The sequence below is a fragment of the Mytilus edulis genome, chromosome 4 (genome assembly GCF_963676685.1).
Source record: "Mytilus edulis chromosome 4, xbMytEdul2.2, whole genome shotgun sequence".
Taxonomy (NCBI): Eukaryota; Metazoa; Mollusca; class Bivalvia; order Mytilida; family Mytilidae; genus Mytilus; species Mytilus edulis.
The window spans coordinates 44416600-44443116 of NC_092347.1; the positions used below are offsets into that span (position 1 = coordinate 44416600).

General features: G+C 32.1%; 1 protein-coding gene across 5 annotated transcripts in view; it reads right to left on the minus strand.

Moving 5' to 3' along the window:
• LOC139519750 (small conductance calcium-activated potassium channel protein 2-like) overlaps positions 1-26517 on the minus strand; it is a 174721-nt gene that overhangs the window by 32795 nt on the left and 115409 nt on the right. For all 5 annotated transcript variants that reach the window (XM_071312003.1, XM_071312004.1, XM_071312001.1 and 2 more), the window contains 2 exons: positions 20270-21286; positions 3951-4046 (listed from right to left, as the gene is read on the minus strand). In XM_071312003.1, coding sequence (XP_071168104.1) covers positions 3951-4046; positions 20270-21094 — 921 coding nt within the window. In that variant the 5' untranslated portion in view covers positions 21095-21286. The remainder of the gene's footprint in view (positions 1-3950; positions 4047-20269; positions 21287-26517) is intronic.

The window sequence follows — 26517 nt, forward strand, 5'->3', positions numbered from 1 at the left end:
TAGATTTGAAGTGGTGCTAGCAAAATATCCAATAGAGTTTGGAATCTTCATATGAGAAAGCAGTCTTTCAAGTAATCATACGATATAGATTTGAAGTGGTGCTAGCAAAATATCCAATAGAGTTTGGAATCTTCATATGAGAAAGCAGTCTTTCAAGTAATCATACGATATAGATTTGAAGTGGTGCTAGCAAAATATCCAATAGAGTTTGGAATCTTCATATGAGAAAGCAGTCTTTCAAGTACTCATACGATATAGATTTGAAGTGGTGCTAGCGAAATATCCAATAGAGTTTGGAATCTTCATATGAGAAAGCAGTCTTTCAAGTACTCATACAAGCGGGAGGTTTATATTGCTTTCAAACCAGGTTTAACCCACACTTCTCTTCTGAAATTGCCTGTACCAAGTCAGGAATATGACAGTTGTTTACCATTCGTTCTGTTGGATCATATGGATTTTGTCAGGTTTTCTGGACTTCTATCTTTTTTGTTAATATTTTTTTCCATTTGAATTCATTGTTTTTTTCTATTTGATTTTTCTAACCTTCGAATATTTAAGTCGGTGGATTGAACTTTTGATATATTAAAAAATTTGAAATGCACAATGTTTGTGACATTTTCCTAGACATAATAAAGCTCGTATAGGTTTTTGTCTTAATAACAATGCATGTAGATCCCATGGTATGTTTTCAACCACAAATGTTGATAAACAATTTAACAAACAAAACAGCCTTTCAATAAGGTTGTCTCCACAATGATCTATTGGATAATATCAGTTCTCGAGACGCACTAAATGAACAATAAAATATACTCTGTTGAGACTAAAATTCCTATTACTTTTGAAATTGGAATTGATTCAAACCTATGGTGTTTTCAAATTAATTTGATACTTTTAATACCAAATATAATAGACAACCATCAATAAATTCTAGATTGGTTTTGATTATCCTCCCCAAGGACACGTGACCTGACTTCCTCATTCACTGGCCTTGTCTGTGTCAATATTTCTGAGAAAAACACTATGGATGATATGAAGCAAAGTAAATTGAAGTATAATATTTGTTCAAATAAAAGAATCATGAAAATGAAAGAATTTTACCACGTACAATGATGGGATAATGAGTACAAGGTCATATTCGTTTACCAATATGTCTGTCTCTTTGAGATTTTGATTTGTTTTTCTTTTTGTTTTGGAGGGAAGGGGTATTAATTACTTCTTTTTTTTGCATTCTGAATGAATTTTGCTGCTTCATATAAATATATTTGTTAGATATTATCTATAAAGGAAGCTTTGGAAAAAAAATCACTTAAAAAATGGTCGAAGTAGTCAAAACTTTTGAAATAATTTAAATGATTAGCACAATATTCTCAATTTGTCTTAAAATGCACAACACGATATTATACCTAAACATTCGTCTCACGTGACTAACTGGTATTCAATAAAGCTTAAGGAAATCACAAGACCGCTGTCCCCACCAAGATAAACAGATAACAAACACACGTATACAATTATTGTCATAGTTTCATTATGCAACATTTTTGTATCATCAGTATCCGTGTGGAAATAATAAAATTAATGGTGATAGATTGTTGCTTTAGACCAATGCCTATTTGATATCAACTATAAGAAAGATTGATTTAACGTCAGAATCTAATTATTCCTAACAATATGTCATACACTGAACAAAAACATATGAAAATAATATAAATAAAATACAACTTATATTGTGAGTAAGAAATACTAATTACGACCTCAGCTGTATTTGTACGTTCTCCCAATGTCTACCTAATAAGTGCCTTATATGAATACGTGCAAGCTGAATTGTTACTTATTCAAGGAAAATATCCGTTCCTAGTTATGTTGTATTTTGCTAACGTTTTGAGCTTGACGTTATTGGCTAATGATATGGGGAGAGCAAATATTTTATGCACATAGCTATAAGTTATGGTTATTTAAATCGAACAACACAGTTAGTTTTCTAAAATAATAAAGCTTGACTAGATATAATATTGGTTGAATACAGGTTTTGTATGATCACCCCATTCTTACTCTCCTAGTAAATAATTCATTGTTCGTACACGTACTGTTAGCTTAAGTGTTTTATATTTTATCTGAAAAACCATACACTCCTGCTGTCTCGTTGTAAGGCGCTCACTTTGATTACATGAGTTTGATAGTTCCATCCAAACCCGGTTCAAAACAATGGCATTACAAGTGCTATCTTCTGCATTAAAATGTATCCATAAAGGTTAACAGTTGCGAAGTTATCTCTGTTATCACTATTACCTCATAATTAAGTAAGTTAGCAATTTTTTGTCAAAGAGACCCAAATCAATTAAATATGTTCTAAATTAAAACCCTGGTCCTATTGGTGATCACATGAATAGAAACATTAAAACCCTGGTCCTATTGGTGATCACATGAATAGAAACATTAAAACCCTGGTCCTATTGGTGATCACATGAATAGAAACATTAAAACCCTGGTCCTATTGGTGATCACATGAATAGAAACATTAAAACCCTGGTCCTATTGGTGATCACATGAATAGAAACATTAAAACCCTGGTCCTATTGGTGATCACATGAATAGAAACATTACAACCCTGGTCCTATTGGTGATCACATGAATAGAAACATTAAAACCCTGGTCCTATTGGTGATCACATGAATAGAAACATTACAACCCTGGTCCTATTGGTGATCACATGAATAGAAACATTAAAACCCTGGTCCTATTGGTGATCACATGAATAGAAACATTAAAACCCTGGTCCTATTGGTGATCACATGAATAGAAACATTAAAACCCTGGTCCTATTGGTGATCACATGAATAGAAACATTAAAACCCTGGTCCTATTGGTGATCACATGAATAGAAACATTAAAACCCTGGTCCTATTGGTGATCACATGAATAGAAACATTAAAACCCTGGTCCTATTGGTGATCACATGAATAGAAACATTAAAACCCTGGTCCTATTGGTGATCACATGAATAGAAACATTAAAACCCTGGTCCTATTGGTGATCACATGAATAGAAACATTAAAACCCTGGTCCTATTGGTGATCACATGAATAGAAACATTAAAACCCTGGTCCTATTGGTGATCACATGAATAGAAACATTAAAACCCTGGTCCTATTGGTGATCACATGAATAGAAACATTAAAACCCTGGTCCTATTGGTGATCACATGAATAGAAACATTAAAACCCTGGTCCTATTGGTGATCACATGAATAGAAACATTACAACCCTGGTCCTATTGGTGATCACATGAATAGAAACATTACAACCCTGGTCCTATTGGTGATCACATGAATAGAAACATTAAAACCCTGGTCCTATTGGTGATCACATGAATAGAAACATTAAAACCCTGGTCCTATTGGTGATCACATGAATAGAAACAATAAAACCCTGGTCCTATTGGTGATCAAATGAATAGAAACATTAAAACCCTAGTCCTATTGGTGATCACATGAATAGAAACAATAAAACCCTGGTCCTATTGGTGATCACATGAATAGAAACATTACAACCCTGGTCCTATTGGTGATCACATGAATAGAAACATTAAAACCCTGGTCCTATTGGTGATCACATGAATAGAAACATTAAAACCCTGGTCCTATTGGTGATCACATGAATAGAAACATTAAAACCCTGGTCCTATTGGTGATCACATGAATAGAAACATTAAAACCCTGGTCCTATTGGTGATCACATGAATAGAAACATTAAAACCCTGGTCCTATTGGTGATCACATGAATAGAAACATTAAAACCCTGGTCCTATTGGTGATCACATGAATAGAAACATTAAAACCCTGGTCCTATTGGTGATCACATGAATAGAAACATTAAAACCCTGGTCCTATTGGTGATCACATGAATAGAAACATTACAGGTTCCTCTTTAAAATGAAACGTACTTAATACTTACTTGAATTTCTAGGGCGTGGTAGGCAAGAATTAATCCTAGTAAGATAATTGTGGAAACACAGATGATGGACTTCAGCACAATGGAATAATGAGATTCCTGCAAAAAGAATAAAATAAATGGTATAATAGTATGTTTAACATATACATTTGTAAGTGTTGACAATACAGGATAGGGCTTTTAAAGTGTTTTACATACAAGTGTTGACAATACAGGATAGAGCTTTTAAAGTGTTTTACATATAAGTGTTGACAATACAGGATGGGGCTTTTAAAGTGTTTTACATACAAGTGTTGACAATACAGGACAGGGCTTTTAAAGTGTTTTACATACAAGTGTTGACAATACAGGATGGGGCTTTTGAAGTGTTTTACATATAAGTATTGACAATACAGGATAGGGCTTTTAAAATGTTTTACATATAAGTGTTGACAATACAGGATGGGGCTTTAAAAGTGTTTTACATATGAGTGCTGACAATACAAGATAGGGCTGTTGAAGAGAGCAGGAATATACCAGAATGGACATTCAACCAAGACAGAACTAAGATGTGGTAAAGCTGGTTCTCGGTTGACAACTACACTTTGTTCAAATGGTTAGAGTGTAGGGTATTACGCATAAGAGGATTCCAGTTTAAGATGTAGTTCATTGATCAAAGATGATTTTTTTATAAAGTAATTAGTAAGGATAAACTACAACTAAAATTCAAAACGGAAAGTCCCTTATCAAATAGCCAAATCAAAAGCCAAAACACATCAAACGAATGGAAATCAACTGGCATGTTCCTGACTTGGCACATAAATTGTACAATGTATGATAATATTAAAAATAAGTTAGCAATCAGTACATGTATTTTAAAATACTTGATTAAAATCATACAAGTAGCCCATTTATTTTAAATATTTTCTTTTACTAGAGAAAACCTTAAACTTTTTAAGGTTCGTTTTGTATTCCATATCAATAGGATGCGTTTTTTAAATTTTCATATAACCTCAGCCAAGGTCGGTACCTCAGATAGACAATGGAACGACTTATATACTTTTTTTTACAAAAAGAATTTCTTTGAAAAAATAGCACGACCGAACGTCAACATGCTCAATTTTAGGGAAATGTGATATGATAAAAAATGCCGGTTGTTTCGTAGTCGATATGAAAATACTACTATCTTTTAAATAATCAAAATGAATATTTTATGAACTTTTATGCTATGATAGTATAATATATATAATTGAAATTATATTGATTATAGATTTGAATGAAATAGACTTCATATATTAAGTAAAAAGATCAATCATGTTATGATATCGTTATTAAATTGATATTGGTATTAAAATTTCATAAACGGTATTAACAGAAATTCGATAAACATATTGCCTGGGTTACCATAATGAGAATAGGTTATAATATTCCAAGGTAGATTTAAGTTGAAGTATGAAACATATAATTTTCAGATATTTTTTCAGAAAACGAATTAACAGTTGCCTGACAATTTGTAATATCAATGTTGTGTTAGAACAATGTCCATTACTGGCTGATTTACAAGTAGATATACTTCAGCTAAAACAAAAAACATTTCATCTAGATAAGGAGGGGGAGATCAGAATGGTGGATAAACAAATTTAATTAAGCCGCCACTTTCTAATGTACCCGTTCCAATTCGTCAACCTGATCAGTAATTGTCTTTGTTAATATCTGAGTGGCTTATTCTGTAAAAATTAGTGATAATGTCAGTTAAACCCTATTCTGTAACAGGGTTTCCGTATGTGATAGTATGTTAATGTTGAGACAATAAATCTAGTTTTTTCTAACTTTGTCGCTATCGGAGGGTTTGCCAATTTTATAGTAAGTTTTAACTACAAAACTTTCGCGGGTTTTCTGATTTGATAGTATGTCAATGTTGACACTAAACACACTTTTACTATCTACGAAACTGTCGCAGGGTTTTTCGATGTGTTAGTATGTTAATGTTGACAATAAACACACTTTTACTAACTACGAAACTGTCGCAGGGTTTTTCGATGTGTTAGTATGTTAATGTTGACAATAAACACACTTTTACTAACTACGAAACTGTCGCAGGGTTTTTCGATGTGTTAGTATGTTAATGTTGACAATAAACACACTTTTACTAACAAGGAAACTGTCACAGGGTTTTCCGATGTGTTAGTATGTTAATGTTGACAATAAAATATTTTTACTAACAAGGAAACTGTCGCAGGGTTTTTCGATGTGTTAGTATGTTAATGTTGACAATAAACATACTTTTACTAACTACGAAACTGTCGCAGGGTTTTTCGATGTGTGAGTATGTTAATGTTGACAATAAACACACTTTTACTAACTACGAAACTGTCGTTCGATAACACACTTTTACTAACAAGGAAACTGTCGCAGGGTTTTTCGATGTGTTAGTATGTTAATGTTGACAATAAACACACTTTTACTAACTACGAAACTGTCGCAGGGTTTTTCGATGTGTTAGTATGTTAATGTTGACAATAAACACACTTTTACTAACTACGAAACTGTCGCAGGGTTTTCCGATGTGTTAGTATGTCAATGTTGACAAGACGTAGTTATAAATCAAAGATGAAAGTATATAAATATATCTTTATCTACAACACGTTAATATATGATAATTATACTCACTTACATAGAAAATACATTACTTAGTACTATAGAGAATTGAAAACAAGTGATGTAAGTCTTTCTAAGTCATTAGTCTGTCTTGCATTAAAAACTAGACCAGAGAAGATTAAAAACATGCTGTACTTTTATTATGAAAAGTGCATGTGTGTTATTATGCTTTTGTGGCATATTAAAATGAGAGAATTCACGGCTGTCATGCGATGCATTGTTAGTTATAGCTATCATATAAAGTAATAAACGTATCGGATTTTGACTTAACCTTTAAAGTTTTTATCTCGCCTCCATTGAGTCTTATAGAAGAGGGACGAAAGATACCAGAGAGGCAATCAAACTTATAGTGAGTGTTGTTTCCTTCGTTGACATCGACATCGCTTAATATTGTGATTAGGTAGGTTAAAGGGAACCATTTATGGTAATTGTATTGACACGTCTCAGTTTCATAGAAATTGTCTCTCCCTTAATGACCCTTAATCACAGTCAATTGATTTTCAAACTTTAACATAGTTATTAACAGGATTTGCCGAGGAGACACATACATTTGTATGTCTGTGAGCCATGTTAATTTTACTATTAGTGCACTTTCGTGGGTTTTTTTAATTTCGTTCTAACAGCCTTTCTTCAAATGTTAGAAGCCATAAGGCAGCAACCATTTGATTTTCTGGGGGGGGGGGGGGCTATGGTTTTTTTTGGAAAAAAAAGTTTGTTTCCAGTTTTTGGAGAAAAAAATAATTTGTTTTTGATTCTGAGAAAGAAAGAAAAAATTGTCCAGAAAAAAAAACCCATAGCCCCCCCCCCCCCCCCCCCCCCAGAAAATGAAATGGTTGCTGCCTAAATGAAACGCCTGTTTGTGAATTAGAAGTATAAAGAAAAGTTCATAAAACAATGAAAATAATTATGTCGAGACATTTCATATTTCTATTACATGGCGGTGAATTTAAAATTAAAGCCTTGTGTCCACCGAACTGGTATACATCCTAACTTCTCTAATCAATAATTAAACAAAGTCAGGAAGATTGAGACTATAATCGCCCACATGAACACCGAATAAACCTACAAAGTTTCTGAATGTTCCAGTTCAAAGAGAAGACTATGCTTTAATATTGCTTCAGATTAAAGATAATTTTCTAGACAAAGATCATATTCTTAATCTTCTTCTCAATGATGACGACACACGGATTTCCAGTTTGAAATGACTTATTCAATTACCGAGATTCAATAAATTCCGATTATTCCTTTGTCATTCGGAACAAAATTGAGAATGTACACTAAGCGACATGTACTGATTAACTCGGTTACCAGTAGGAGACCTTCAACTATACCATTTTCCTTAGTTTGCAAAAAACAAAGCGTTTATGGTTACCAGTGGGGGACCATCAATTTTACCATTTTCTTTAGCTTAACAAAAAGAGTCTAAAGTATCTATGACAAACACATTTGCTTTTATCGATTAGGTTATACACGAGTGTTCATAACATGAGTCGTCTTCTTTCAAAACGAGGCTATAGCTACAGTAATCTCTGCTGGTTCCGACTAACATTTAATGCATTGTTACATGTATATAAGGTCATCCAGTATACCTTTTGCACTACTCTGTAGTTGTATATTTTTTCAGCAGATGTTTTGTTCTGATATCAATGTCAATTACTGAGAGTTCGTTCACTTTAATAATAGTATGTAAGTTATCAATAGAGTGATCTTATTGACTGTTTATATACAAGATTGGGTCTTGGAGAATAAGTACGGTTTTACATACAAATCTTCTCGCGGATGTACAAAAATGAATACTGCCGACGGGAAGCAAACGGCAGGAAATGACGTAATCATGATCGGGTTATACGTTATACAGTGCACGTCATTAAATTTGTTTCAGTATGCTAAACTTATCCATTTGTGTTATTTTATTGTTTGTGAAGAACCAAATATCTTTACTTTTAATTCAATAGTATAGTGGAAAAGGTTTTGAAGGATTTCGATTACGATGAACATTTTTTTTTGTGATACATTATCTTCCCTTTGAACTATAAGCTTTCTGATGTAAAAATAAAAAGGTTCTAACTCTTCGATGACTCTTAATTAAAATAAAGTTAATAGTAAAGTAGCTTCCATGCCATGAAACATTACAGTAATAGTTGGAAATTTAAGATATTTTAAGTGGAATTTTCCTTTTTCCTTTTTTTTCTTCATTAATAGATAATAAGATATAATACTGAAAGGTTGCTTTGCCTGCTAATATAGATTTAAGCTATTGTTCGCATAAGAAATAAATACAATTATTAAGGTTTTTGTGTCATTAGGTAGATATGTAGAGTTTAATACATGTACGCATGGCATACTGTATAGGTTACCAAGTGAACATTTCCTTTCAAAACATATTTTATAAACACGTTTTCAAAGTACCTTTTATTTGCTTTCATTAATGACACGAATGCTTTTTCATGATTATATTCATCAAATATTTCATTTACGTCATCGTTCTTTGGTCTTTCCGGAAATAAAAGCAGAAACAAACTCTTAAGAACAAATATTTCGTTTCAGCTCGGAAAACTATATCGCCATTTTCTTTAACATCTTATGTGTATCACAAGCTCTTCATAGATTTTGATTTACAAAGTCTTGTAACTGTGGACAGACTCGTTTGCAATATTTTTTATAATTCAATTTAATGAACACAGTCATATTATAGCATCGCTGAAACAGAGAACATTCATATGTCACGTGATCTTGTTATTTTCTATTCTTTTTAGATTTCATTCTAGGCTGTCTTCTGAAATCCTAATCTCAATATGATTTTTGAAATAAATACTTTCTTTGAAGTCAGATATGAAGAAAGGGAAATCCAACTGATTCATCTAAGATTAATCGATTTCAAGTAAAATGTTATTAAAAAGGTAAAATAATACGACTGAGATGAAGAGTATATCTTTACAGGGAAAACAAAAACTGAGAAGGTAGATCTTGACGGCACGCTAAAAATATTATTTATATTGGTTGTTGCACAAGGTATACCAGATAAAATAAGGTCAATCTTTTAATCATGAAAAACAGAAATATCCGTTTTAATTCCTGACAAAGAAAAAGGCGAAACTCACAATTTAAAATTATAATAACGGTATTTTTAAGCTTTTTGTATTTCTAATTTACTGATTGACATCATTCTTATATTTTATCTATGAACTTAAAACAATGCTTTTGATTCTTGAAACGTTTTTAATTTACATGCCCGTATAGCCAAAACAATGTACAAAATTTTGCTGCTAGTAAAGTCTCAGGTCCAACACAGATAAGGTTTTTTTTTCAATGCGAAATCTCAGATTCTAACGTCGTTTTTTGTCAACTTATGCAAACATCGTATAATATATTAAATGCTGGTCATACAATTATTTCAAAAGATTTAGTGTTACCTATTAAACTAGCATGTCAAACATCATGATAAATACAATCATGATTTATACTAACACCACATCAACATGTTTTCGTCATATTATGCCTGTAATATATTTGCCACTGGACGTTGAACACTTATCTATCAATTCACTCAAATTCAACCATTTATTAACCCTTTTTCATAGTCTGATCAAATAATTGGTTTAAAAAGCCTTTAAATTTATCTAAATCAGTGTCACCTTTCAGCAGGAAAATATATTCGCAACCATAGTATAAGTAAAAAGAGTGCATATTGGCCTGTATTGTATCACATTACTGATTAAGCTTAAAAATATATAACACATTGAAAAGAATTATTTGTGTTTTCATTGATGTTAAAAAAAATATTAACATTAGCAGAGGAAATTAATTTAAACGAATTCCAATCTATACCAGATAAAATGCATTTACTGGATGAAATGTAAGCCAGTTGAGTCTAATTATATAATGTATAGACTTCAATTATCTGAACAAATCCACTTGACATCTTCTTTATTATATTGACTAACAAGAATGAGTTTTATGTGTATTCGATGGCCTTTAAAAGATCAAAGCAATGTTACATAATCATATAGATGCATCTTGGTCAAATGGATCACCCTAATTTTCAAACATACTTTAATTTCAAATAACGTTAAGTATTCTATACAATTTAGATCAGTGGGTTAACCTGTTTAAGTTTAGTGTTTCAAATTGCACCAACTGAGCTTTATGATAGCATTAAACGGGTGTAATCATGCATGCTCATTGTATAAAAGATAGAATTACACGGTTACCATTGTGTTGACAATTATATCGTGTATCTATATTAAAAGGTCGATAGTTTATCATCGAACATGCAATATAGATAATAAAATACCAGTATTAAAATAATATACATGTTCTGGTTTATATTACGGACTATTGTTGGAGATAAAGACCTGGATTTATTATCAATCACAAACAGTATTTTTATACTGTGATCTTTGTATACTACCGACCATCCTGTATGGTAGGCATAAAACACTACATCTGATGCATCTAAAGAATTTGAATGTCGGAAGAATCATTATGATATAGACATGGGTGTTATCATTTTCAAAATTAAACATTTTGTTCACCCTAATATCCCACTACCTAACTTTCTTTTATCTCCGATATCCCACCCCAAAAGGTGGTCACCATCTGAGATATTGAATCTTTTATCCTCATCAAGAAAATACCCACCGAAGACCTGTCGGTGTTGTGAAATGTAATGTAATCTCATTGGGATAAGGATATTTATCTGCAAGTCATATAAATTATAAATAATACCTTAATGTGGTAATATATCTATTATTTACGTCTCAATTGCGTGACATCTAGTCGTCAATTATTTTTTAATGCATTTCACACGGCTACCCTCCTTCATTAATGAATGTGGGACATTACAGAATTCATTTTTTTGTTTTGTTTATATAAGTACACGTGTAAAAGTACTTTTAACTATAACTATTGGTCTCTGATCATCAGACTGATGTAGAGGTACTAATGTTATATTGTGTTTATCATTTTCCTTGTTACCGAGACAGACATACATTGTAATGGTTTCTGAAAGGAAACAACGCATGCTGATGGTTTCTGAAAGGAAAATACCAAACAACGCATGCTGGTAGTTTCTGAAAGGAAAATACCAAATAAAGCATGTTGAATGGTTTCGGAAAGAAAGATACCAAACAACAAATAAGATAAGAAGATATACTATATCCCTCTTCTCTTTCAATTCTTATTTCAATGTTGAAATCTAAAGAAAATTTCAATGGACTATTATACATGTACCTTGAAAAGAACTTATTTCCTTATTTCAAAAATATGAATTCATAACTTTTATTGGTACTTTTTAACGTCGCATTTTATTTTATAGAAGTCAAACAAAGATACAATGTAGTACCTTCAAATTGAGATAACGGAATAGAAAATTAAACTGGAAATGTGTACATGCAAGAGACAACAACCTGGCCAAAGAGTAGAAAACAGCTCAATGCTGACATTATTTAACAGATTTGCATTTTCTTTCTTTTACGTAAAAGTATTTGCAATATCTAAATATCAGCGTCAGATTTTATTCTAAATGAAATCGATGATTATAAGCAGTTCTACTTTGTTGTGTAAGCTGTACGTTGGTTATATAAACAGTTTCAGCATTAGAACAAATATTCTAATCAATCACAAAGGTATATTAAGAAAGCAAACAGCTACCTAACGTTTGACTTCAAGTTGAAAGAGATGTAATTTCGATAATAGTTAGCCATTTCTATGATAAGTCATTAAAATTCTTTTTGTAAATATTGCCTTTCATATGATTTTATTGATTGTGAGGACCTTAACCTATTAGTAAAGTATTTTCCATGATTAATAAATGAATCGTGTATTATGTGTAATAGACTGATGTTTTTAATTCCGACTTTTCTCTTTTTTTAATGTTGTTGTCTGTAGTTTCCTTTTTTAGATTTTATGTTCAAATGCTCACTTTGAGAATTCCTCTTCTGTTAATATGATATTGGTGAGGCTGTGGCACAAGCCGAAAACCCTATAATCATTATATCTATATATGAACTGAATGTTCGTACAAAATGGATGGTTTTTTTTTCCAATTATGAGAAATATAAAACAAAATAGATAGTTGCATCATCCATTGCCGACGGAAATGGCCTTAGATGGTTTTGGGTTACTTTATTTTGTCGTTCCTTGTTGATATGAAGGTTTACGATGACACAGATATTTACATCGGAGGTAGTAAATCATGGATGTTTTATACTGCACAATCATGTATCAGTAAACATTAAAAGTATAGATTCCAATCTCCCTTTAGAATTCTACTGAAAATTATTATGCATTATACATTTGCACACATACACGTTTCCTCTAGGGGAAATCAAACCTTATAAATATCAGACACATATAGTTACTAGTACCTTCTGATCAATAAGTTTGTGTTGGGTTTTTATAGAAAGTCTCAACAGTCGTTTGCACAATTTTTCAACTGCTCTTCCAATCCCTAACCCTTTTAAATCCATTGTTGCCTTAACTGTCTTATTGATTGTTCTAATATTATACTCTTCTAATCCCCATCCTCCTTTCAAATCCATTTGTGTTCTCTGGTGTCTTGTTTTGTATTGACGGGATAGGATTTATTGGTTGCCTTTACTGCCTTATTGTTTGTTCTTATATTATTTACTCCTCCCATCCCCACCCTCCTTTCGAATCCGTTTGTGTTTTCATGTTTCTTGTTTCTTGTATTGACGGGCTCTGATTTATGTGTCGTCTTTACCGTCTTACTGTTTGTTCAAATGCTCTTCCCATCCCTACCCTCCTTTCAAATCCGTTTGTGTTCTCTTGTTTCTTGTTTTGTTTTGACAGACTAGGATTTATGTGTTGCTTTTACTGTCTTATCGTTGACGGTATAATTACGTTTGTGTTAAAGTTGTCGATAATATGTAGCCTTTTTGTAGTTATCCCCTCTAATTTAATTGAGAGGCAATGTTTTTTTACTATCTATATAATTAGACATTAAAAAATCTGTTTATATTTATACAAAGGTTACAAACGGAAAGATTCTTTGAGATTGGTATGTGACCTTTACGATTGTGCAATGCAATTAATGTCTATTTCCAATAACGTTATTAAACTATGCAGTTTTCCTTTGATTTGTCGTCTGCTTTCATTTGATCGATGCGTTTTTTGTCTTACATAGAAAATCTTCTATCAAATATTCCAAGTCAAGGAAATAGCAAAACAGTTTATTGATTTTTGTGCATTTTTTGCAAGTTTTGTATACAGATCGCTAATTTGTTTTATTGTGCATTTAATTTTGATTTACAGATGTAAATTAAATAACAGGAAGTCTTTAAAATTCCAAGTTATATGAATGACTTTTAAAGTATTATAGTTCGACGACCTTTTAATCAAGCTAACTTGAAGGTTAACAATATATACAATGTATTTTATACTTTAAAGGTTGCTGAAATAAAAAACTGATTTTCATAAACCATTCTTTAAATTAAAAAAAAAATGAGCCATCCATATAGAGAAACGATGGTTCATTATTTATGACCTGGTAGCGTAAGTTCATCTTCAATTTAAGCTGCGTTTTGTTTGTATCAATATAGATTTTATGTTTTCTATTAGAGCACGTTTAGTACCAAATTTGATATGAAAAGAAAATGTGGTATGAAGGTCAACAACACATCTATCCACGAAAGGACATACGCAATTTTATGTCACTGTATGGTCTCCAACAATGAACAAACCCTTACCGTAACGGTATAGATCGCTATATAAAAAAGACTTTGGCATGACGATGTGGAATTGACATTTCTTTCATTACAGCTAGCATTTTTGTATACGACGGGCACTGGGTGCTCACGGAAATAGTTAACCTTGCAAAAGCTCATATTCATTTGACTATTAATGAAAGCTATATAGTTTGCTCTATATTATAAAGGGTATTTGTCGTTTAGATGCTGTAATTAACGAATAGCACACATCTCCTTTATTCATTATAGTTACTATGATATTGCAATCTTCTCGGTACCTATCTAGTCTCTACGTGTCTTCAATATATGACTGCTCACTCATCTATGCTAAGGTCTACGAGGCGAAAATGTCAGATATCCAATGCTTTAATTTAAGTTTTAACACATAAAGCTATTAACCTATTGTGATTAAAACGACAGGATACTGCAGAAATACCACCAAGTTCGCGCACTTAACACAATTGCTTTAAATGTCAATTCTATATTTAAATAAATGTCAAATATGCATTGACATTCACAAGTAAAACCAGCGAGCTGCAATTAGTAACTTTTTATGGTCATAAGAGAGATCAAACGCTCTAACGCTCTCTCTTTTGGCTTAAAAAAGGCTGAATTGAGAAGTGGCGCATTAGAATATGATCGATACATTGATTTTTATTCCCTAGATAACAATCTATGGCTGGATGTTGCATTACAATGAGCGATCTTGAATGTGGTTATAGTCTCTGAATTGCTATTTCCGACAATATATATGACCGATAGACTTCGGGTTTCAAACAAATAATGTGCTTAAATACCACATGAGCTTGCGTGTTTGTAAGGAAACCTGAGAATACGTTGTTTATTCAGTTTATGAGCTACAAAAGCAGTATTTGCAAAACCTAATGAATTTATGCATTGTAAATATTAACTGAATTATAGTATTGGATCGGGATTGTCATTTCGGTTCAAATGTACGCACAACACGTTGCGAAAACGTGAGTTTTTGTCGTTAACGCAATTATGAATAATCCAATTAGCATGGTTAAAAATAATATATTCTATTCTAACAGCATGGCCAATCTTAACGATATAAAGCACAGATGTACATAATTTACAAACTTTTTCGCAGGTATCCAATATAGATCACAGACGTTATATTGATGAACATTTTTACGAAATTTGCTTCCTTTTTATTAAATAAATACGCTTCATTTTAAGGGTAATACGTGTAACTTAAAATTTAGCAAATTGAGTCAAAACGACACTTTAAAAGTCGACACTTATGGTCATATTTATGGTGTAAAAATATATGTTGGTCTACGATTAATGTCAATTGCCACTTTAGACAAGGACGTTATACATGTATCATCTATAGAAATTTATTTGTCTTTAGTCTACTCCTTCAATTAAAATGCAAATCAGATGATGCTAAGATTTCATCACACATCATCCAGAACCGAACCACGTACAGAATAAAAAATGTGCATCTCAAAACTATTACTGAAAGATAGGACATTGAACTTTAATTTATATACAAAATGGGAACATAAAAGTTCAGAATAGACGAACAGAATAAAACCCACACTGTTATTAGACTGGAAATGTGTAACTAGTGATTCAAATCACCATGCATTATGTATGGTCTCTTAATATTCCTCCAACGCTGATTAACTATAAATATCAGTATTGTAAACTAAAGGACAATAATTTGATTGACTTCAATGGTGAACCGTTATTTTCCTTCATGAATTCTTTATATGTTGTGACGTGTAAACGGAATTGTGCTATAATTTCAGTAATAAATGTGACAAATTATTAAGTCAGGGATTTCTTCCCTTAATACGTTTACTGAATTCCTTCATATTTTTTTAAGTTTGGTTGTACCAGTTGAAAAAATGGAATATTACATCACAAATTCGGTAATGTTTTCTATAAAGCCAGTAAACTTAGAAACGATCCATGTTAACTCATTGATTCAGTTTGAATACACTTACTCTCAAAGGATTCATTTTATCGGTACTAATATTGATTCTGTCTTTGCTCAATACATTTAGGAAAAGTTATTGTCCTACCTTTTTTGGGTTTTATGTAATATATATTGGCATTGAACTAGGTAATATTTTTTCAGACAGTTTATGACGTATTACCAGTAAATCCTTGGGATGTGTACTGATTGATAATTTAGCAAAGCTTCCAGTATCTGCTAGTTCTCTTAGATCGGGCTTTATTCGTGTCTTTTGTCCTTTAAATATATTTTTTGGTGCTTCGTCTTAAATTCCCGTGCATTTGAATTTTTTTGTAACGAACAATAAAAAAGGAGATAAAAATCGCATTGAATATTTTTTTTTATATAAATCGATGAAAAAACACCTCCAGTATTATTCCGAATACACTTTGTTGAAAATCACACTCAACGATTTATGCAACGTGTGGTGAACAAAATATTGATCAAGCATAACAGAATTTATTAAATATAACGAGATTCACAATTAGAGAAAATGATTATGATGATGGTCAGAAAACTGACAAGCATTTACGGACCATTAACAAACGAAACTTAATAATAATTGCCAGTACAAACATATATTTTGAGGCATTTGCAAGCCGTTGCCAGATATGGAACAAAACAGACAGTTACCATGCATAACTGTCCGAGATGATATCGTTACAAAGAAACATTCGCACATATTTAAAAAATTACACTTCTATAGTAAGTATAGTCTGCTGGACACAGATGAAGCACAGTGCACGTAATTACCCAGAATGCATTATTCATTTGTATCTCTTTTTCTCATGCAAGCAATGCTGATCGGAATTTGTGATTACAGTAGAGACAACGTCCTTGTTCAAACAGGTTAGCAAGATGCATTCTATTTTTTCAGGCTAAAAATAGCACGCTGCCAATTTATATCCTCCCTCGCATGTTTTTTTCCCGCGATGTCAAGAGTAACAAACACAGTATAAACCATTTCGAATATGTAGCCTGCGTTTTTGATTATATCCAAACATTGTAGGAAATTGTTTTCAGAACTTTCTATACAGTTTAAGGCTTACAGATCTTTCAAAACTGATTGTTTTTCTCGAACAAAACTACCCGTGAATACCCGTAAACACTCTTAGACTATCTCTCTCACTCACACACACACACATGCACATCTGATGTTAAAACCACACAAAATTAACTATGGAAACCTCACTTTGAAAAGCGTTTTCATTATCCTTTAAACTTTTCACCTGAAGGTTGAATATTGCGTTAAAATAGCTTTACTCTGATCGCAAACTTATATAAAAAAAAAAAGAGGATGTGGTATGATTGCCATAGAGACAACTCTTCATAAGAGTACAAAATGACACAAAAATCATAACTAAAGGTCACCGTACGGCCTTCAACCATGAGCAAGGCCTACATTTTTAGTCAAAATACTGACACATTTTTTTGACAGCCCCTCAAAATAACAACAAACAACAAAACAAAAACGACATGAACTTTTTCAATCATGCTGATACTAAACGATCCATTAATGACTATAACGGGTTTTCCATTCAAAATTAGACTCTTAAACCTTTACTATGATAACCTTGATAAATGGCATAACCGCAGAAAATAACTACTTAATGAAAATACAAGCAAGTTCCTTATCATGGGTATATTGGACAGAAGGTATCAGGTTTCGCAATTTATATTGGACTCTATGGAATTAATTTGTGATTATAGATGTAAAATTAGACATTGGCACAGTGCGATTTTCAAAAATTATTATACGCGATAAGCATTCAATAATATATTACTTATTCATCAATTATATAGCTTTTGTGTAATCTGTCGCATTTCCCTTGAAGTCAGTGCCAGTTTGTCATAAAATCTCATTAGTGAGATAGGAGCTAGAAACACCGAAATAGTTTTACTGTTTGCTTTCAGGGATTCCTGTATATATCACATGATTGTCATGCATTTTCATATGCCAGAGGTAATCCTCTAGACTAACCGCGTGGCTTGCTTGTCACAACATGTAAACCAACTTACAGTCATATTGAAATGTAACACCACTGAAGGTAGTACTGTCACAGCATTACTCGAATTTTGAATAATTAATTCTTAAAGCTTTTACTGATGGATTTTTCAACGATAAGCTTTTACTGTTTTAACACCAAAACTAAGAAAGAAGTGATACATTTGAGAAATTTGTTAAAAAGTTATTTGTTAATATAAAAAAAGAAGATGTGGTAGGGTTATTAATGAGACAAGAGACCAAATGACACAGACATTAACAACTATATGTAACCGTACGGCCTTCAAAAATGGGCAAATCCCAAACAACATAGTCAGCTATAAAAGGCCTCAAATCATTACAAATCTGAGAAGTCGAAAGTCTTATGCGATGATTAAAGTGAGGGTCTGAATGGTGTTCACAGAAAATAAATAATATGGGCCAAAAATCAAGAATAGAGAAAAATTGACAAAAAATTAAGAAGAGAATAATGGTGTGCTAAATTATCAAAATGTTGAAGAATATTGGTCCAAAATTGAAAGATACAGGAATGAAGATCTCTCTCTCCAATGCTGACCTTAAGCATATTTCATTTAGTCTGTACGTAACTTCATTCTTGAAAATAGAAGTATGTGTTAGCTATTGCTTTAATTCAGATATTTTAAGCTTTACCACCTGTTAACAAATTTTTTTCACACATAACTGACAATTAATAAGTTGAAAGCTAACTCGTCAGCATGTTTGTTTTACTTCGTCAACAAGCAGTGACGTTTTCTTCAATAGTCATATCTTGAAAATATTGAATTCTTCAGTAGATCGAACTTTTATGGTTTATTTATCAATATAATCAGGTCAGAGTGATTATTATTACCATTCTTTATTGTTATATCAATATCTTACTAATTAAAAGTACACATACGAGAAAGTACCACGATCAGTATAATGTTTGTTTATCGCCTTTTCGATCTGCTAAAAAAAATGCTTATTAGTTTCAACCCATTAATCTGAGACGCGTGTGTGTTCCATGAACTTTTGTAAATATCATCGCTTTCATTCTGAAATGTCAATTTCACTCAGATACATTGTACATGTCATTTACAGATTTCTGGGCACTTTATCAAAATCAATAATGACAAAATTGCTTTTGCTATTTCAATTCATTAATGCGTACGTAAGTCAATCAAGTCTTTATTTTGAGGGAAATGTCATCTGAAAATAATCCACAGCTTCTAGACCACGCTCTGTAAATTTTAATACCGATTTCTTGAAGGTTTCATCATTAATAATTAAAGTGGTTTTGATGATGAAACTGATGATTACTAAAATGGTTATGCTTCAGGGATCAAAGTTTTAATTTTACCTTTTTGGCCCGATTATCAATCTCATTATACTTATAATAATACCAGGACACCACCACTCTCCCTTGATAATGACAAATTGCGACACGTCTATTCTGATTATGGGACTGAATAACGCTTAATGAATTGAAACTATGTAATGACATCATTTTATATTGTTTGCTTCATCAAGACAATCGATTTTTCTAAAATGGATTGTTGGAAAGATGACAAAAATATTCTCCATATGTCAAAGATGTAAACAAAATACTCCTACCACATTTTTAATAATTTGTTGCAAAGAAATATAGTAAAATTGAATGACCATTGCCAAACACATTTGGAACACTTTTAATACTGGGTTCATCTGTTAAAATGTATTATAATGGGTGCAACCTTAACGCAACATCCCATGTATCTAACATAAAAATGAAACCTGCTTTGGTTTGCCCATGAAATTAAATTCTTGAAAAGTGGAAATTTACTGAACATGTGCTGACTTTCTTATCATTTCATGCTGCTGTCTTATTACTATATGAACTTCATAATTAAACTATGTGAAAAGTTAATGATGTTGTATGCCTACACATGATATGCGCATATCTCTTGTAAACATATTTAGACGTGTGCAATTAATTGAAAACATATGACATGCAGATTTTACGTACCTTATCATACACCTTTGCCATTGTTAATTCCGTTTCTACAATCATCAAGACAATTCCTGAAATCCCAATCACTAGACAATAATCTGAAATTTTCCGTCTTTTTTCATACAATGTTTTCCTTTTTCCAAGTCTATAACCAACGTTAGGTTTTTGTTTTTCTTTGTTTTGCTTGTCATCCATGCCATACTTAGTACCTTCACCGCCCACGACAAGAGGTGCTATTCCGCTATCCTCGTTAGTGTAGCTCATTTTAGAGGATGTAGGCAAAGACTGCATAGATTGAGGTTTCTGGAGTTGCCGAAATGATCCAATGGCACCATTAACGCGCATGTAGTCCGCTCCAATATTTGAAAGAGCTGATTCTTTTTCTTTTGATTTACTGTCCTCAATTTTGACGCCATTTTCTGTTGTATATGTTTTATCCTCGTCATCCGAATGCAAAAGTCGATCTGATTGCAGGCGTGAGTTCGAAACTGCCGACATGCTCTGTGACTGACTCCGCTCAATCACACCTTTATCACTACAATTGCTGTTTACATCTTCATTAATATTATAGCTTTGCAATTCAATATCTGGCGATGTATAAGCTCTATTAATCTTTCCATCAATAATAGGTTGTCTTATTTTCAATTCATCAGAGATTTTGTGGTTGTTGACTGTGTCCATGTCATTTTCATTTTTGTCATCGGAGATCCGTATTGCTTTAGTGAGCTTGACATTTCGTTCGTTTGGATCTGCGAATGCAACAGGAACCTCTCGGAGCAGATGTTCTGTTGAATCGATACGCCCCTTCTCATTGGCTTGTGCCACTGGTATTACAGACATATTCAAATATCATATATAATTTTATCAACCAATCAATACAAGCCAGCAAGTGTTTTCAATGAGAATAGTAATATTGACGATACTTCTCATTAACGCCTTGATTTGTTTTTATTGTATAAAAATAAACGATTTCCAAATGGTACACGCTCTCCTTCTTATAGCAATTTATTTAGTACTTGAGCGTAAACTTGTCTGAAAATATACAAAAATTAAATTGTTCATTCATAAGCATTACAAACATTTTATTAGTAACTGCAGATGAAAAGGAACTTAATGTAATACTTAAATTGTTTTATTGAATACTATACGTACTTTTAATTAATTAAGAGGATACAATAAAAGCATTTGATAAATTAAATCAAATTAAACACTTAAAATCATTATATTTAAATGAAATAAAGATCTAAGCGTACAAATGCAATTAAAAATGCATTTGTAAAGTTAATATTAAGAATTCATAAATACATTGATTAAGAATGTAATCACAAAGTTCATGATTAAATAGAAGACACCAACTACGATTCCGTCGAAAACGTAACAATATCGAAAATAATTGCTACATCACAGATTAATTGCCGGAAAGCAAGGTCGGATTAGGAACCGATTAATGGAAAACGTAAAATGCATGGAGTTATTGTTTCGTCAATGTATTTCTATATATGAAATATATAAAAATAAAACTTGAAACCAATTTTATTCTAAGCATACTTTTTTTTATTAATAAAGGTAAAATTTATTTTTTGATTTTATCAGTTATCAATTTGAAAGTATGAGTGTCAATTAAACATATTTCAATGCATATAGGGGTTATAATTCTAATTGTGATGCCGTTATATGATTATCTGAATAATATTTATGATTAAAATTTTGAACTTTTAAGGATACAATAACCAAAGGCTATTTAATACTTCTAGTTACAAAAAAGGTTAACATTTCAATCGTACAATTGTAACTAAACACGTTTTTGAATGAGATTGATTGAGTATTGGTTGTAAACTTGCTACATGTCCCGTCCTAATTATGTTTTTTTTCTTTTTTTTCAATTTTACCCCTTTAATAATTTTACTGCTATAACTAGGAGATTACAAATATACTGACTTTCTCCAAGGGCAATCAGTAGGCTGACACTTATCAGTAAACATATAAATTAGTAAGAAAGAAATAATAGAAAGGGAATTGTAGCAAGTCTATATTGGTTGCTTAACGTCCAGTGGCAAATATGTTATGCATAATGATCCATAATCAGGACGAGAACAAGTTGACATTAGATACAAAAGGAAGGTCAGTCTTGTAATAGTGGTCGTCTAGGATGAAGGTCTGGAAAATTTCGACTGTCACTGGAAATTGAGGATATATTGGATATGGACAGAAATTTTGCCTTGCAACAGGCAACCTACGGATCCCTGAAAGAATTGCTGCAAGGGTTCGGAGCGTGACACTCATTCAACATGAGGCATTGGAATTAACGTCCCCATTCTAACCGGACGTGGTTGCGTGCTTGATACATCCCGCACAACCAAACGAATGTCCAACTTTGGCAAGGGTTTCCTGTCGGTCGAAAAAAAGATCTGCCATGACCACATTTCCATTCCCTAGTCACCCTTTGTTTTTATGAATGAGAAGGAAAGATATATTCTAAGTTGTTCCAAGTTACAACTTTTGTGATTATAAACAGTTTTAAATGCATTATGATTAATCAAGGAAATGAAAATAATGATTATGAAATTACTTCCCCTACCCTGTTGCCTATGCATTCCAAAATACCACAGTGGTATTCATTATTAGTATAATATGGTTTGTCGAATGACCTTACTAACCTTAAGTTAGGTATGCACAGACATTGTTTGTGTAGGTAGGTAATTAATAATTATAGCGTTGTATTGACAATGTTATAGATATTAATTAACTTATATCAATATGCACTTGCATGTATAAGTCAATTATTACACCATGATTATTGGTAGAAGTGTGTGTATATTGCCTAAAATCGACCAACCCATAGGCCTAAATGCAAGTTTCAATAGGCTGTGTGAGTATTTTAGAGGACAATTTGATAAAAAATACAAAAATTTAGAAAGAAAGAGAGGCGATAGATGCCAAAGGGACACTCAAGTTTCAAAAGGTGAAGTTGAAATTTTCCTTTCGTAAATCATACGGACATCAACACATTGACCATTATACAAATGACACATAGCTGAGAAGGTGATCGAGCAGATGGTTAACCCCCGAAGAGACATTCGTTCGCCTCAGTTGATAGCTGGTTTTTTTAGGCTAACAATCTGCTCGATCACCCTGTTAACTCTGTGTCATTTGAATAGTGGTCAACCAACCTTTTGACCTAAAAATGATAAATTGAAGTGGACATGCCGACGATGCACATACAGGAGTAATCCATCGGTTACAGAATGAGTGGAATCAACCGACCAAGTTTCAACTCTGTTACAATACGTCACTAAGACTTTATTCTCTAAAATCCAATAAAAGCAAAGGTTCAGAGAATAGCTGACAATTAAGGTGGTACCTAACACTACAGGGAGATAACTCTGTAAAGTCAGCTAAACGTTTTAATTACGTTGTGTTGTAAAAGGAATTTTAAGCTTCTCAATGATCAAAATTGCTGTTTGTCAAACTGCTATATAACCAGTGTAATATTTCTGACAAAACGGTTGTTTCAAAATTTTTGAAATTTTTATATTTTTGTTAAAGGGTCAAAGTAAATACTTTTACAAAATTTTATGAAAATTAAACGAGCCAAATTAATTTTAGTGAAAGTGTTGGGTACCACCTTAATATAATTATTATAAATAAACCAAGAATCAGATTGGTAAGACTTTCAACACTCATCTACAGATTAAAACACTAATCCTAAAAACGTGATGCACAAAATCGTGCAAAGTGGAGTTTACTTATGTATAATACAACTCATAGTGAACAAAACAAATCAACTTAATGTTACTTCTGGGAAATCTATGCTGCATCATTGTTCTCCAATGCAAGTCAGTTGTTTAAAATGTAGGATTAACTTTATTTATTCTTTTATTGTTTGTTTTTATGGTTAAACATATGACTTTGTAGAAATTCATGTTTGGTATAAGAACATTGATGATATGATTCCCTAGATGTATGAAAATTTAAGCAAACTGTCAGCATACATTTTTATCCTGTTTAAAGCATCCTCAGTTAACAATAAATGGAATAGTAATTTGAAATTAAATCTCAGTATTTTTTATTTCTTATTAAAAAGACTGAAGCATTTTTTTTATTTTCATTCCCCAATCATTTTAGACTAATGCCCGGTAGATAGTTTTGTAATCATTTTTTTTTATAATTGTAATTCTTTTTCCTTTGATATAATGACGTCATTCACTATTCGCACGTTCAACCGTTTGGATTTTGTCGCATAGTAAGGTAAAACGCTTTAAAAAAAATCCAGATAACTGTAAAACCGTCTGTCGTCATCACTTGCTAGTCTAATTTCAAGTAAATAAATTACTTATTACGGGCAGTGTTCTATATGAAAAAAAAAGATTTTGTATAAATAAAGTGAAACCTTACTAAACCGAATCCTGCATAAACCGAAAACCTGTATAAACCAAACATGTTCTAAAGCACCTTCATATCAAATTGTATGCGTTGTGAACCTGATAAAACCGAACATCAGCCAAAACCGAACAAAATCGCAAGTCCCGAAGAGGTTCGGTTTAAACAGGTTTCACTGTAGAACATTACAAATGAGAGGTGAAAGATACCAATATATATACCCCCCCCCCCCCAAATATGTAGTACTAGTAGTCGATGGAGTATGTCTAGGGGGTGGGGGTGAGTGGATAATCTCCAGGTAAATTGAATGTGATACTTCAAAAGAGGGATATTCAAACTCAAAGATAGGAAATAAACTGACAACGCCATGGCTAAAAAGGAAAAATACAAACAGACAAATAATAGTACACAAGAAACAACATAGAAAAACAAAGACTAAGCAACACGAACCCTACTAAAACTGGGGATGATTGCGGGTGCTCCGGAAGGGTAAGCAGAACCTGCTCCACAAGTAGCACCCGTCGTGTTGCTCACACTGGTGTAGCTTAAACCGCTGTTGACGGAAAAAAAACGTCTATATCTTTAGACTGTTATATCCCAAGAACAGACTAACAGAACGGTAGTCTAATATTTCCATAAGTTGTTTCATGGGAAAATGTATGTGTCTTGATATTTGTCATTTTTTCTGCAAATGTGACGTTATTTAGAATTAAAAAGATAACAAAATAATACAATCAAAAATTTAAAAAAAACAGCACTCATAGACAGCTCCATAAAATGACAATGTTCTTACTTTCCGCCAATTTTATTTTTCTAGATCAGGGGTCAATGCTTTTTAATGTAAACGGACACACAATTATCAAGTCGTCCAATAAACTATAATACACTGAACGGACTATAATTAGAAGGTATAACACTATAACACGTTTGTGAAAACTACCCATTGTTTAAACGACAGTTTGACGTCAGAGAAATGGATCACAATATAGAATAAATATACTTTACTTTTGTTACACACGTGCCGCATAAGCTCTTTATTAAAACTTTTTAATTAATATCAGATATCTAACAATTTACCATTATTTACAGTAGGGTTTGGCGTATGATCATATATTGAATTTCATAGAAAAAAAGAGACAGCTTAATTGTCACGTGGATAAAAGTAATAGATTGTCAAATACATTTCAGTTCATGAATATGAACGGCTAAACTGAAATTATTTTCTACTTTTAGGTTCATTAGGAATTAAGCTGGAGTATATTTTCTGATTTCCATTGAGCGTGTAGATCAGATATCTAATTTTATAGCGCACATCTATAGAATGAATAATTGAATTAATTTGTCCAGAATCCTTTATATCAATTGGAGGACATAGATATAAGTATATTTAAGATGCACCCTATAACCGAGTAGATTATTCATTTTGTACAACTAAAATGCACTCGATCATACAACAGAATCTAAAGTGCAATATCTAGCTTTAGTATATGAATATACATTTTCTCGTTTTCTCTTTGGTTAAAAGCTGAGATAATCTTTATTTGCAAAATATTGTTAACACCTCGTGAAAAATCGTGAGAGGTAATTATTAAATTTGGAACAGCTTTATACCCAAATATGGTAATTGGTACTTTTTAGGGATATATAAATGATCTTTTTTGGATGACCAAATAAATGTCAACAATTTCCTGGCTTATAGCTAGCTAAACACCACCTCTTGTATGACATCTGTTGAAATTTCTTTTTTTTTACAACATTGGGCAGCAACCCAAATAGACATAATAAAATTATGTTTCTGTGACAATAACTAGGATCCAGCAGCCAAAACTGTGTAAACAAACATCAGAGACACAACACAATTGACTAAAAAATTCAAACAAAAC